General features: G+C 43.1%; 1 protein-coding gene across 1 annotated transcript in view; it reads right to left on the reverse strand.

Moving 5' to 3' along the window:
- Positions 1-11496, reverse strand: part of LOC114658750 (cytochrome P450 2J2-like) — a 53368-nt gene extending 41872 nt beyond the window's left edge. Inside the window, exons 1-4 of the mRNA XM_028810794.2 lie at positions 11256-11496; positions 7025-7187; positions 5282-5431; positions 4784-4944 (exon numbers count right to left, since the gene is read on the reverse strand). Of these exons, the coding sequence (XP_028666627.2) occupies positions 4784-4944; positions 5282-5431; positions 7025-7187; positions 11256-11447 (666 nt within the window). The 5' untranslated portion in view covers positions 11448-11496. The remainder of the gene's footprint in view (positions 1-4783; positions 4945-5281; positions 5432-7024; positions 7188-11255) is intronic.
- Positions 11497-11744: the final 248 nt, after the last annotated feature.

The following is an 11744-nucleotide window of genomic DNA, read 5'->3' on the forward strand; positions in this document are numbered from 1 at the left end:
GATGAGAGCTTCAAGACGCCTCCTGTATGAAGAAACAAGTCGCATGCATTGCTCAGGTGGGATTTTGGCCCAATCTTCAACACAAACCGTCTTCAAATCTTGAAGGTTCTGGGGGTCTCTTCTCTGAACTCTGATCTTCAGTTCTTTCCATAGATTTGCAATTGGATTCAAGTCGGGTGACTGACTGACTGGGCCATTCCAGCACCAGTTCCAGTGGTACTTTAACTGAATACTTTCATGAATTTTCAAGTAAACTATGGTTATGATTACAGATAGACGATTCAAATTATGTATAGATATTTTTAATGATAAAAAACAAACAGAAATGAAATTTAAGAAAAATTACTCAACCGGAAGTAGTATTTTATTTAAACAACCATCCGAATTTTTGTATCTTAGAAATATAAATGTGTACACGATATTAAAAACTGTATTTAATATAACAATATTCTTTCAATAACTGTTATTAATTTTATTTTAATTTATACATCCAGGTTTGGTTGACCAGTGGGACTCCAGAGGCGGCTGAGGGGTACCGACGGGCCAAGCGTGTGACGGCATCGGCTGTTGCAGAGGCAAAAACTCAGGCATGGGAGGAGTTTTGGGAAGCAATTGAAAATGACTTACGGTCAGCAACGAGTAGGTTCTGGAAAACTGTCAGGCGCCTCAGGAGGGGAAAGCGGTGCTCCACCAACACTGTGTAAAGTGGAGATGGGACCCTGCTGACTTCAACTGCAGACGTTATTGACCGGTGGAAGGAATACTTCAAGGATCTTCTCAATCCCACCAGCATGTCTTCCTTAGAGGAAGCAGAGCTGGAGGACTCCGGGGGGGGGGGATCCCGTCCATATCAGGGGCCGAGGTCACCGAGGTAGTTAAAAAGCTCCAAGGTGGCAGGGCCCTGGGGTTGACGAGGTTTACCCTGGGTTCCTCAAGGCTCTGGATGTTGTGGGGCTGTCCTGGTTGACACGTCTCTGCAACATCGCATGGACATCGGGGGAAGTACCTCTGGATTGGCAAACCGGGGTGGTGGTCCCCATTTTTAAGAAGGGTGACCGGAGGATGTGCTCCAACTATAGGGGGATCACACTCCTCAGCCTCACCGGTAAGGTCTATTCAGGGGTGCTGGAGAAGAGAGTTCGGTCGATGGTCGAATCCCGGATTCAAGAGGAACAATGCTGATTCCGTCCTGGTGGTGGAACACTGGACTAGCTCTACACCCTGGCCAGGATCCTGGAGGGGGCATGGGAGTTTACCCAACCAGTCCACATGTGTTTTGTGGATTTGGAGAAGGAATTTGACCATGTTCCTCGAAACATACTGTGGGGTGTTCTTCGAGAGTACAGGGTACAAGGCTCGTTGTTACAAGCCATTCAGTCCCTGTACAGGAGGAACAGGAGCTTGGTCCGCATTACTGGTAATAAGTCAGACTCGTTTCCTGTTGAGGATGGACTCTGCTACGGCTGCCCTTTGTCACCAATTCTGTTCATAAGTTATATGGACAGAATTTCTAGGCGCAGCCAAGGAGCGGAGGGGGTCTTGTTCGGTGACCTCAGAATCTCGTCACTGCTATTTGCGGATGACGTGGTTCTGTTGACTTCATCGGACAGTGAGCTCCAGCTCTAACTGGAGTGGTTCACAGCCGTGTGTGAAGCAGCGGGGATGAGAGTCAGCACCTCTAAATCCAAGGCCATGGTTCTCAGCTGGAAAAGGGTGGAATGCTCTCTCCGGGTTGGGAACACATTACTGCCTCAAGTGGAGGAGTTCAAGTATCTCGGGGTCTTGTTCACGAGTGAGGCAAGAATGGAGCGGGAGGTCAACAGACGGATCGGTGCGGCATCCGCAGTAATGTGGGCTCTGCAACGGTCTGTCGTGGTGAAGAGAGTGCTGAACCAAAAGGCGAGGCTGTCGATTTTATTAGTCGATCTATGTTCCTACCCTCACCTATGGCCACGAGCTTTGGGTAGTGACCAAAAGAGCAAGATCACAGATAAAAGCGGCCGAAATGAGTTTTCTCTGCAGGGAGACTGGACTTTCCCTTAGAGATAGGGTGAGGAGTTCAGTTATCTGGGAGAGACTTGGAGTAGAGTCACTGCTCCTCCACATTGAGAGGAGTCAGTTGAGGTGGTTCGGGCATCTGGTTAGGATGCCCCCTGGACACCACCCTGGGGGGGTGTTCCGGGCATGCCCCACTGGGAGAAGGCCACGGGGCAGACCCAGGACAAGCTTGAGGGATTAAATCTCCCAGCTGGCCTGGGAATGCCTCGGCATCCTCCCAGAGGAGCTGGAGGAAGTGGCAGGGGAGAGGGAGGTCTGGGCTTCCCTGCTTAGGCTGCTGTCCGAGGAACTCGACCTCGGATAATGGATGGATGGATGGATAATTTATACATCATCAGTTTAACAATAGCATTTAAACATTGAACATGCCATGTAAATATAAAGATTTAATTGCAACAATAAGCTGCTAAATCCCTGTCGTGTTCCTGGTAATACATTTAATTTATATATATTTTTTATTTCCACCATCATTATGAGGCTAAGGATCTGCGCTGGTATCCCGAAGGTTGCCGGTTCGAATCCCCGTCACTGCCAAAAGAGCAGTGAGCAAGGCCCTTAAGCTTCAATTGCTCCAGGGGTGCTGTACAAATGGCTGACCCTGTGCTCTGACCCCAAGGGGTATGCGAAAAAAACTAACAAATTCCTAATACAAGAAATTGTATAAGGTGAAATAAAGAACAAAAAAAAAATTATCATAATTAAATGTAGCTAAAAGCAGTTTTGCCGATTAGCAATTTATTGGGACACATCTACTCTATATATATATATATAAAATCCTAAGCCTAAAAGTGCAATGATTTTATGTGACGATTTTAAGTGACGGGCGGCACGGTGGCGCAGTGGGTAGCGCTGCTGCCTCGCAGTTGGGAGTTCTGGGGACCTGGGTTCGCTTCCCGGGTCCTCCCTGCGTGGAGTTTGCTTGTTCTCCCCGTGTCTGCGTGGGTTTCCTCCGGGCGCTCCGGTTTCCTCCCACAATCCAAAGACATGCAGGTTAGGTGGATTGGCGATTCTAAATTGGCCCTAGTGTGTGCTTGGTGCGTGGGTGTGTTTGTGTGTGTCCTGCGGTGGGTTGGCACCCTGCCCAGGATTGGTTCCCTGCCTTGTGCCCTGTGTTGGCTGGGATTGGCTCCAGCAGACCCCCGTGACCCTGTGTTCGGATTCAGCGGGTTGGAAAATGGGTGGATGGATGGATGGATGGATTTTAAGTGACTTTTTTGTCACGCTTTAAATCGGGCTTATTTTCAAACCTACATATATATGTTTGGTATCATTCTTTTTAGAATTTATTGAACTTTAATGTGATGTTGTTAGATTTTCAGATTCTTATTCTGCTTTTTAAATTATAAACTAAAATATCAAGAAAGTCATGGGGCGGCCTACTAGGCCGCAACTGGGAGTTGGGTGCCAAAGCGGCCGGGGGGCTTGTACCATATATTTAAATGCAATAGCTTTCTCTAACAGAGCGGCTCAGCTGCAGGATAGATGGGGGCCCAGCACCTGCCCCCCAGGTTTGGCGTGTGGGTGGAGCCTCCTAGTATTATATAATACTAACACTTTTTCTGTTTTTAGGTGACTATAATTTGTTTTACTTTGCATGTAATCTCGGTATTGCATATGTAATCATGAAAAAATTCCACCACCGTTTTCGACCTCCAAAAGTGGATATCATTTTAATATAAAGTTTGATTATAAATAAAGATAAGTAATTGTGTATCGATATTATCAATTAGTTATGATGAGAAACAAAGAGATATAATATTTCAGAAATATTGCACAACTGGAAGTGGCTCTGATGACCTTTTCCTCTATCTGAGTACACGAGAAAGTCGAGGGGAACGCACTCCCAATTTTTTATTTTATTTTTTATACTATATCCTGTATATTATGCTGTATTTTATGGATGAAAATAGTTCACAATATTTATGTTTTTATTCTTATTTTCAAAACTTCACGTCTTGCTTTTTTGTTCTGTTTGTTTGCTTTCACTATGTTCTCGTTATATAAAATGGAGGTGACAGTAACTAGTAGAAAGGGAATCAAAGTAAGGAATAAGTAATGGATAATAAGCAGATTTATTGTGTAATAATATAGCAGTGTATAATTAAATTGTGTAATATAATGAATAATGTCCTGCGGTGGGTTGGCACCCTGCCCGGGATTGGTTCCTGCCTTGTGCCCTGTGTTGGCTGGGATTGGCTCCAGCAGACCCCTGTGACCCTGTGTTCGGATTCAGTGGGTTGGAAAATGGATGGATAATGAATAATACAATTATTGTAATAAGGTATAGTACGGCAAAAAAAAAGCATAGTGGATGCTCGAGATGGAACAGAGAGCAGCCAGTGTACGTATTGTGCGTCAGTACTGCCCCATTTTACTTTTGTATAAAGGAATAAACGGGTTACTGTTCACGATCCTGGATGTCCATGGCTCTTCATTCCATTGGATTTCAATCACGATCAAATGAAGTCGATTTCACCAATACATTTTTTTCACTAGAGGTCTTAATTTAAATACTAAATGAGAAGCAGACACATACTGTATATAGAATTATTGCATGAAAAGGCTTCCAAAGAGAAATGCAACTCATTTCACGATTTTTTTTTTTTTTGTGAAGCGAAACGCAGAGTTTTCCTAGGAAACCAATTTTGTGCCCATCGTTTTGCTCATCATCACCTATAAAGTATAAAGCATTCATGAATTGTTCCAATTTTTAATGTTCTCTTACCCAAACCCACCAACTTCCTTCCAAAAATACACCCTTGTTCATCAGATGTTGGATCTCTCGGTAGTGGCTGTCACTGTACTCAAATCGATGACCAAGGACGATTGAGGAGATGATGTTGGAGACGGCGTTATTAATCGTATAATGAGGATTAAATGGCTGACCTGAGAAATTAAAGATAGTAAAGCATAACAATGGTCAAGATATGCTTCTCATGAACGCGTTCCTCCTAAATGTCATGACTATGCAGTAGCCATGCAGCAGCGGTTCAGTTAACGTTGATAAGGTGATGCTGTCTTCATTAACCCCTCAGTCTACTTACATTGGGAAGTCAGCCATGCAATTTGTTACCAATGAAAAGCCATGGCAGCCCCTTTTGTTCAAATGATGGCAATGTGCTTTCCATATAATAACAAGTTCAAAGCAGAAATCATCCAATCTGGAAGCCATGTGTTTACTCCTCCAACTTAAAGTAGCTCAAAGAACTTGGAGATTACTCACCTCTCTCCTCCTCAAAGGCTTCTACAAAGAACTTGGCCTCCTCCAAGATGATGGACTCTAAGCTGTTCTTTCCAACTCCAAAGTTTCTCAGTGTAGTCAAAGTGAACCTCTTGTGCTCTTTCCAGGTGTACCCGTTACTTAATGCCATGCCTACATGGGGGGGGGGGAATGCATGTTAGAGTCAGGAGAAAGTGTATGTTGTTTGGGTGACAGGGGACATCAGAGGAAGAGGAGGTAAATGGCAACCATTCAATCTGTAAACATTGCATCACTAAAATAGTCCAACTGAATTTAAGGAACAAATGGAAATCATGGAGTAGGAGTGTGAAATTGACCACATTGATTCACAATGGATGCTTCCGAATGGTTTTGTGAAGTCAACTAAGTTAATTAACACCAGTCAAGTGACAGACCACCAAAATATGGTTACACTAAAGGACAGATTACCCAAAAGTGCCAGCACCCCAAGGATCAGACTGCACTAGACCTCAAACTACAAAGAGTACATTGTGAAAAGAATGACATTGAAACAAAAAGGCAACAAAATATCCAGATCTTAGAGGGGAGACTAAAAGGTGTCAAAATAGCAAATGATGGGTTATTAAACGATGACAAGTCCAGAAATGTGACACAAGAAGAGCCCGAAGAGCACATTGGTAAAGAGGTGACATTCCGAAGGTCAGACTACTACACACTGATATCCTGAATAAAAAATAAGGAAGTGAGAAACATCACATCTTCTACAACTCTGTGCTGGCCAATGTGCTGGGCTGGTGACATCACTTCAAGAGAGACCTACCAAATCAACGAGTTCAACTAAAAAGGACAGGCAGGCTCAATTATGGGATGTACTCCTGACAAGCTGGAGGTTATAGCGAAGGGGAGAATGAACACAAACCTTAATAAGACATAATGAACAATGGTGGACATCCTCAACTCTGAGACACACTAACACTGAGGACTTTCAGCCAACAAATGATTCAGCATTAGTGGGTCAAGAAACACTAATGGGGGGTCTTTTAAAACAATAGCAATACGCCTGCCATAATGCCTCATTAGGACCGTGACAGCCAAGGCAGAGGTTTTTCAATCATTTTCATTTCCTTTCCTTTTAGTCATTCTGATGTACAGTATGTTTGAGAGGAGGCTGTTGCCTCTTATATTATATTATATTAATATTTATTTATTTTCTGAGCTTCTGAAAAAAAAATCTAACACGTTTCCCTCTGGGGATAAGTAAAGATCTATCTATCTATCTATCTATCTATCTATCTATCTATCTATCTATCTATCTATCTATCTATCTATCTATCTATCTATCTATCTATCTATCTATCTATCTATCTATCTATCTATCTATCTATCTATTATGTAGTTCCTTTCATCTGTCTGTGTCTATCTAATGTTATGCTTTTTTTACTTATTTATCTATTATATAGTGCCTTTCACAGCTTGCTATCTATTCATTCCTACTGAGTAATCATTCAAGATGTTCACTGCAGTGGTGGACTTCACTGTCATTAGGAGGTTCATCCTTCAAGTCCCATTATACAAAGAAACTTGCAGAGCGCCCTCCTCTGGTCAGATCTTTGTTCAGGTCCCACTTTCACATCTGGAAATGTCTATAAGCACACACAGTTCTACTTATACATTACTAACAAAAACATAAAAAAGTAATCAGGTGACACAGGCCTATTATATACTATGTGTAAATATAAATATACAGTATATACAGATGATTACCAGGTTTTTTGTAGATCCTGCCATAAATAGCAGGTTGTGGCCGGCCAGTCAAGGCATATCCTTGCGTCAGCAGAGCCTCCTTGGCCAACTTGTACCCGTTGACAATCACAGTTTTACTTCCCCCAAGTCGCAGACTGTAGATATTTCCATACTTTTCTGTAAGCTGAACAGAAATCAAAGGTAAACTCTTCACTTACACACTCTTCTCTCTCTTTCTCAAAATATATTCATGTACAGTATCTGTTGTCACACAGGCACATCTAAGGATCACTATCCAAGATATTCTCAAGTAGGTCATACCACCCTGGGCTGAAAGGGGGCACAGCTGCTAACAGTCTTGTCGTTTTCTTCCTCCACAATCTTGAGAAACCGCTCATTGAGGGCAACTGACCCTGCCCCTTCAGGGCCTGGAGCCTCAAAGGGGCGATGGCCCAGAAAAAGGAGTCATTTATCACAGAGATGAGCTCCAAATCAGAGGACCCATCAGGAGAGCCATAACGTTTAGGCACCACTTGACTAAGTGCCACTTGCTTTTGTTGTCTTTTCTCATGCCTTCACGTGTTATTTTTGTTTTGTAACTTATCAGTAAATAGGGAGGGCCGTGTTGGTACTATCTTCTTACTTCTTTGTCATCCACCTTTGCGGTGGAAACAGGCTATGGAGACCACAATCGCTGGCTCCAGTGGGTGTTTTTCTCTGCTACACAGGTAAACCAATCAAATTGCTATGCTTGTGCCACAGCCCAACCTCACCTGGCCACAACCCCTTTTCCCCTAGCTGACCCCTCACTTCCAGCAGGACTCTTGTGTATTACAGCTATTCTCTTCCCCAACTCCCTCTACTGACCCTTTATGCACCTCATTCCACCACCTTTTTCGTCCCTTTCCCCTTATGACTCCGCCAATGTACCGCACCTATTGGGCTAATTACACCTGCTTCTCCCGGAAAAGTTTCAACTCATCCTCTCCAAAGGTTGGTAGTCTGTTCCCTCGGTGGTGTCAGGAGACTTACAATGTAACTCCTGGCGCCAACACCCATAAAAACCTTTCTCATTCTTGGTTTTCCTCCCACAATACCCCTCGTGCTGATATATGGTGGTGGTGTAAAAAAAATATGCTACTTTCAATCCTTCCCTCTGATTGGAGTGGCTGTTGTACTCTAGTCCAACTGATTATGCCCTTCCACATTCTACCGCTTCACTCATCTGCTACTAATATCCCTACACCTAAACCTCATAGATTTAAACAATCTGAATGGGGATTTACCTACCAAAACAAATATGACCACGCCTTACATGGCAAAGGTGTATATATAGATTGTATCGGAGTTCCCATAGGTGTTCCAAACAAATACAAAGCATGTGATCAAGTGGCCGCCGGGTTCGAATCAATTATTTTCTGGTGGTCAATGATAAATAAAAATGTAGACTGGATAAATTACCTTTATCACAATTAACAACACTTTCTAAAATACACTCGTGAAGCCGTCGAAGGCATTCATGAACAACTAGATAAAACATCTCTCATGACCTGACAAAATCGAATCGCACTTGACATGCTTTTAGCTGAGAAAGGCGGTGTATGTGCCATGTTTGGAGATAACTGTTGCACTTTTATCCCTAACAATACCGCTCCTGACGGATCAATAACCCGTGCACTTGCTGGCCTCACTGCCCTTTTTTCAGGAACTTGCGGAAAATTCTGGTATTGATAATCCACTGGATGAACTATTTGCTAAATGGTTCGGATCATGGGCTGGATGGATCAAATCTATTTTCATCACTGCCATAATTTCCTTTGCAATACTAGTTGTTTGTGGTTGCTGCCTCATCCCCTGTATCCGTGGTCTTCTGCAGAGACTAATAGATGCCTCTGTCACAAAATCCTACTTCCTTTACTCCCAACAATCCCAAGAATCCCTGACCGCCCCTTTACTTTCTGAATATGATGATGATGAACTTACCGACTCTGTTTAAATTACTAATGTGAACATTTTATGTTCAAAGGGGGGAACTGGGAAAGAGAAAAACCATTACTTCTATAATCATTTTAACAGTATAAGTATATTAATAGTTTGTATTAATAAGCTATGGATTAATTGCTTCTAATGAGACTTACATATCAAAGTATTAAGTATTTATGTGCAAAAGCTAAAAGAACAAACTTGCAACATTTCTGTCAAACTGCTGACTTTTTAGTCTGTACTCAGGAAACTGTTAATCTTAAAAAACATCTAGGATTGTAAAATCAGCAGCAACAGGCTTTTTCACTTCTTCTTAAGTTGTTTTGAACAAATGTGTTGTAGTTTTTGGGCATATTACTGAACCCCCCCAAAGAATTGTGTAACCTTGTCTCATGATAAGCTGTCTCTGTAAGATGTATCAATTATAAAAAGGGAACTCAACCCCCGCAAGATTGGGCTATTGCTGGTAACTGTCAGTGACACAAACTGACAGGGCCTGCAGTGGTCTCTCTGCTCATCAGGAATAAAGAAATTGCTTTTTTACTCTACATCTGCTGTCTGCCTGCTGTTTGCCTCGAACCTTCATCCACAATAGATAGATAGATAGATAGATAGATAGATAGATAGATAGATAGATAGATAGATAGATAGATAGATAGATAGATAGATAGATAGATAGATAGATAGATAGATAGATAGATAGATAGATGTAAAATGCACTATATTATAGATAGATGCATGCTTTTCTTTTTCTTTCTTCCATCCTTTTTTATGGAACCGCAGTGTGTTATGGATAAGCACTGGCTGATTGTCACCTGTAGCAGGTGACATATGCCAGGCTGTCAACATGTCAGTCGAGTGTAAGTGTCTTACAGATGAAGTGCGGAGGGTAGGCATTGTCCAGGTCTGGTTTTCCCATTCCTTGGATTATTTTTAAAATGAGACTGGAGATGCAGTGGCAATTGACATGGAGAGATGCGGGTGACATTTTTTGTTTCAACCCATAAGCACTCACCGTATTTAAAATAACAGCTCTTAAACAGCTCTTTACTGGGTTGCGTAGTTCCTCGTTAAAGCTTCATAAGGAGCCATTTCACTCCATGAAGAGATAAAATCAGTCCTGCATTTACATTTATTCACTTAGCAGACATTTCTATTGAAAAATGACAAACAAAGGCGATCACCTAACATCTGGGCTTGTAGCCAATACAGTATTTGAATAAAGCAGAAATCTTCAATGTGTAGTGGGCAACGGAAGAGGATTGAACAAATTTTAAAAAATGAATAAACTTATCCTGCATCATTGTATGCCACAGCAGAGCTCATCAGTGTTTTATAACTCACATCCATCCATTTTTAACTTGCTTATCCAGTGTGCAGAGTGGTGGGGATGCTGGATTCTAAAGTAGTGAGCACTGGGGCACAAGGCAGGAACAATCTCTGGATGGGGTGCTAGTCCATCACACTATCTCTTCATGGTTATTAATAAAATCTGTTATGGATCTAAATAAATACCAGTTCTTTCTGAAACCTTCACATGGATGGTCCTTCTGAGAACCAAAAACAGTTCCACTGTGGCATTGCCCTGCTTTGCAGTACAGGTGACAGCCAGTGCTTATCCATGACACACTGCGGTTTCATAAAAAAGAATGGAAGAAAGAAAAAGAAAAGCATGCAGGCAGAATCTGAAAATACAATACTGATGACCTGCAGTTGGACAAGTGCCATCTTTTCTGTTCTGCAACTACAGACTGGCACTAAGAAGGCACTATATAAATGTAAATAATTATCCATCCATCCATTTTCCAACCCGCTGAATCCGAACACAGGGTCACGGGGGTCTGCTGGAGCCAATCCCTGGGCGCAAGGCAGGGAACAAACCCCGGGCAGGGTGCCAAACAACCGCAGGACACACACACACACACACCCAGCACACACTAGGGACAATTTACAATCGCCAATGCACCTAACCTACATGTCTTTGGACTGTGGGAGGAAACCCACACAGACACGGGGAGAACATGCAAACTCCACGCAGGGAGGACCCGGGAAGCGAACTTCAGGTCCCCAGGTCTCCCAACTGCGAGGCAGCAGCGCTACCCACTGCGCCACCGAACTGCCGCCCAGAATTATTATTATTATTATTATTATTATTATTATTATTATTATTATTATTCACTTTTGGTTGTATGTGTCGTCTTTATTTTTAAGTGTTGGAGTCGGACAGTCAAAGGAAGAAGAACAAGAAGAGTCGGGGGTTCGGACTCACCTTTGCCATGTACTGGTGCGGCTTATCTGAAGTCATACTGAACAAGTCGCCCACAAACGGCATCCAAATAGGACTCGGCGGGAAGTTTTTGCCATTTCTGTTCTTCAGGTAATCAGACACAAGCAACAGCACCACAATGAAGATGAAGGCGCTCCGGGCGTCCAGCTGCTCCCACAGCCACCAGACCGACATTGCGGACTGAATTGCGCTCCGCTCGGCTGTCAGTCTGCCTTTAACTTGAAGCCGACGGAATTCGTGCAGCCCATCTAGGGCGGGCACTGAATGTGACGTCACTCATTCACGCGCCCAATATTAGCCTGGATGGAGAACAACTGGAGAACAACTCATGAAAGGGAATGACATCTGATAACATTCCTCGAAACACGCGACAGCCGGGCTCTGTCTGCTCGGTCAGGATAACGAGATTACAATTCACCGAACTTGTCGGCGTCCAGTCCAGGGCTTCACACCTGCGCCCCACATTAAGAA

The sequence above is a fragment of the Erpetoichthys calabaricus genome, chromosome 10 (genome assembly GCF_900747795.2).
Source record: "Erpetoichthys calabaricus chromosome 10, fErpCal1.3, whole genome shotgun sequence".
NCBI lineage: Eukaryota > Metazoa > Chordata > Cladistia > Polypteriformes > Polypteridae > Erpetoichthys > Erpetoichthys calabaricus.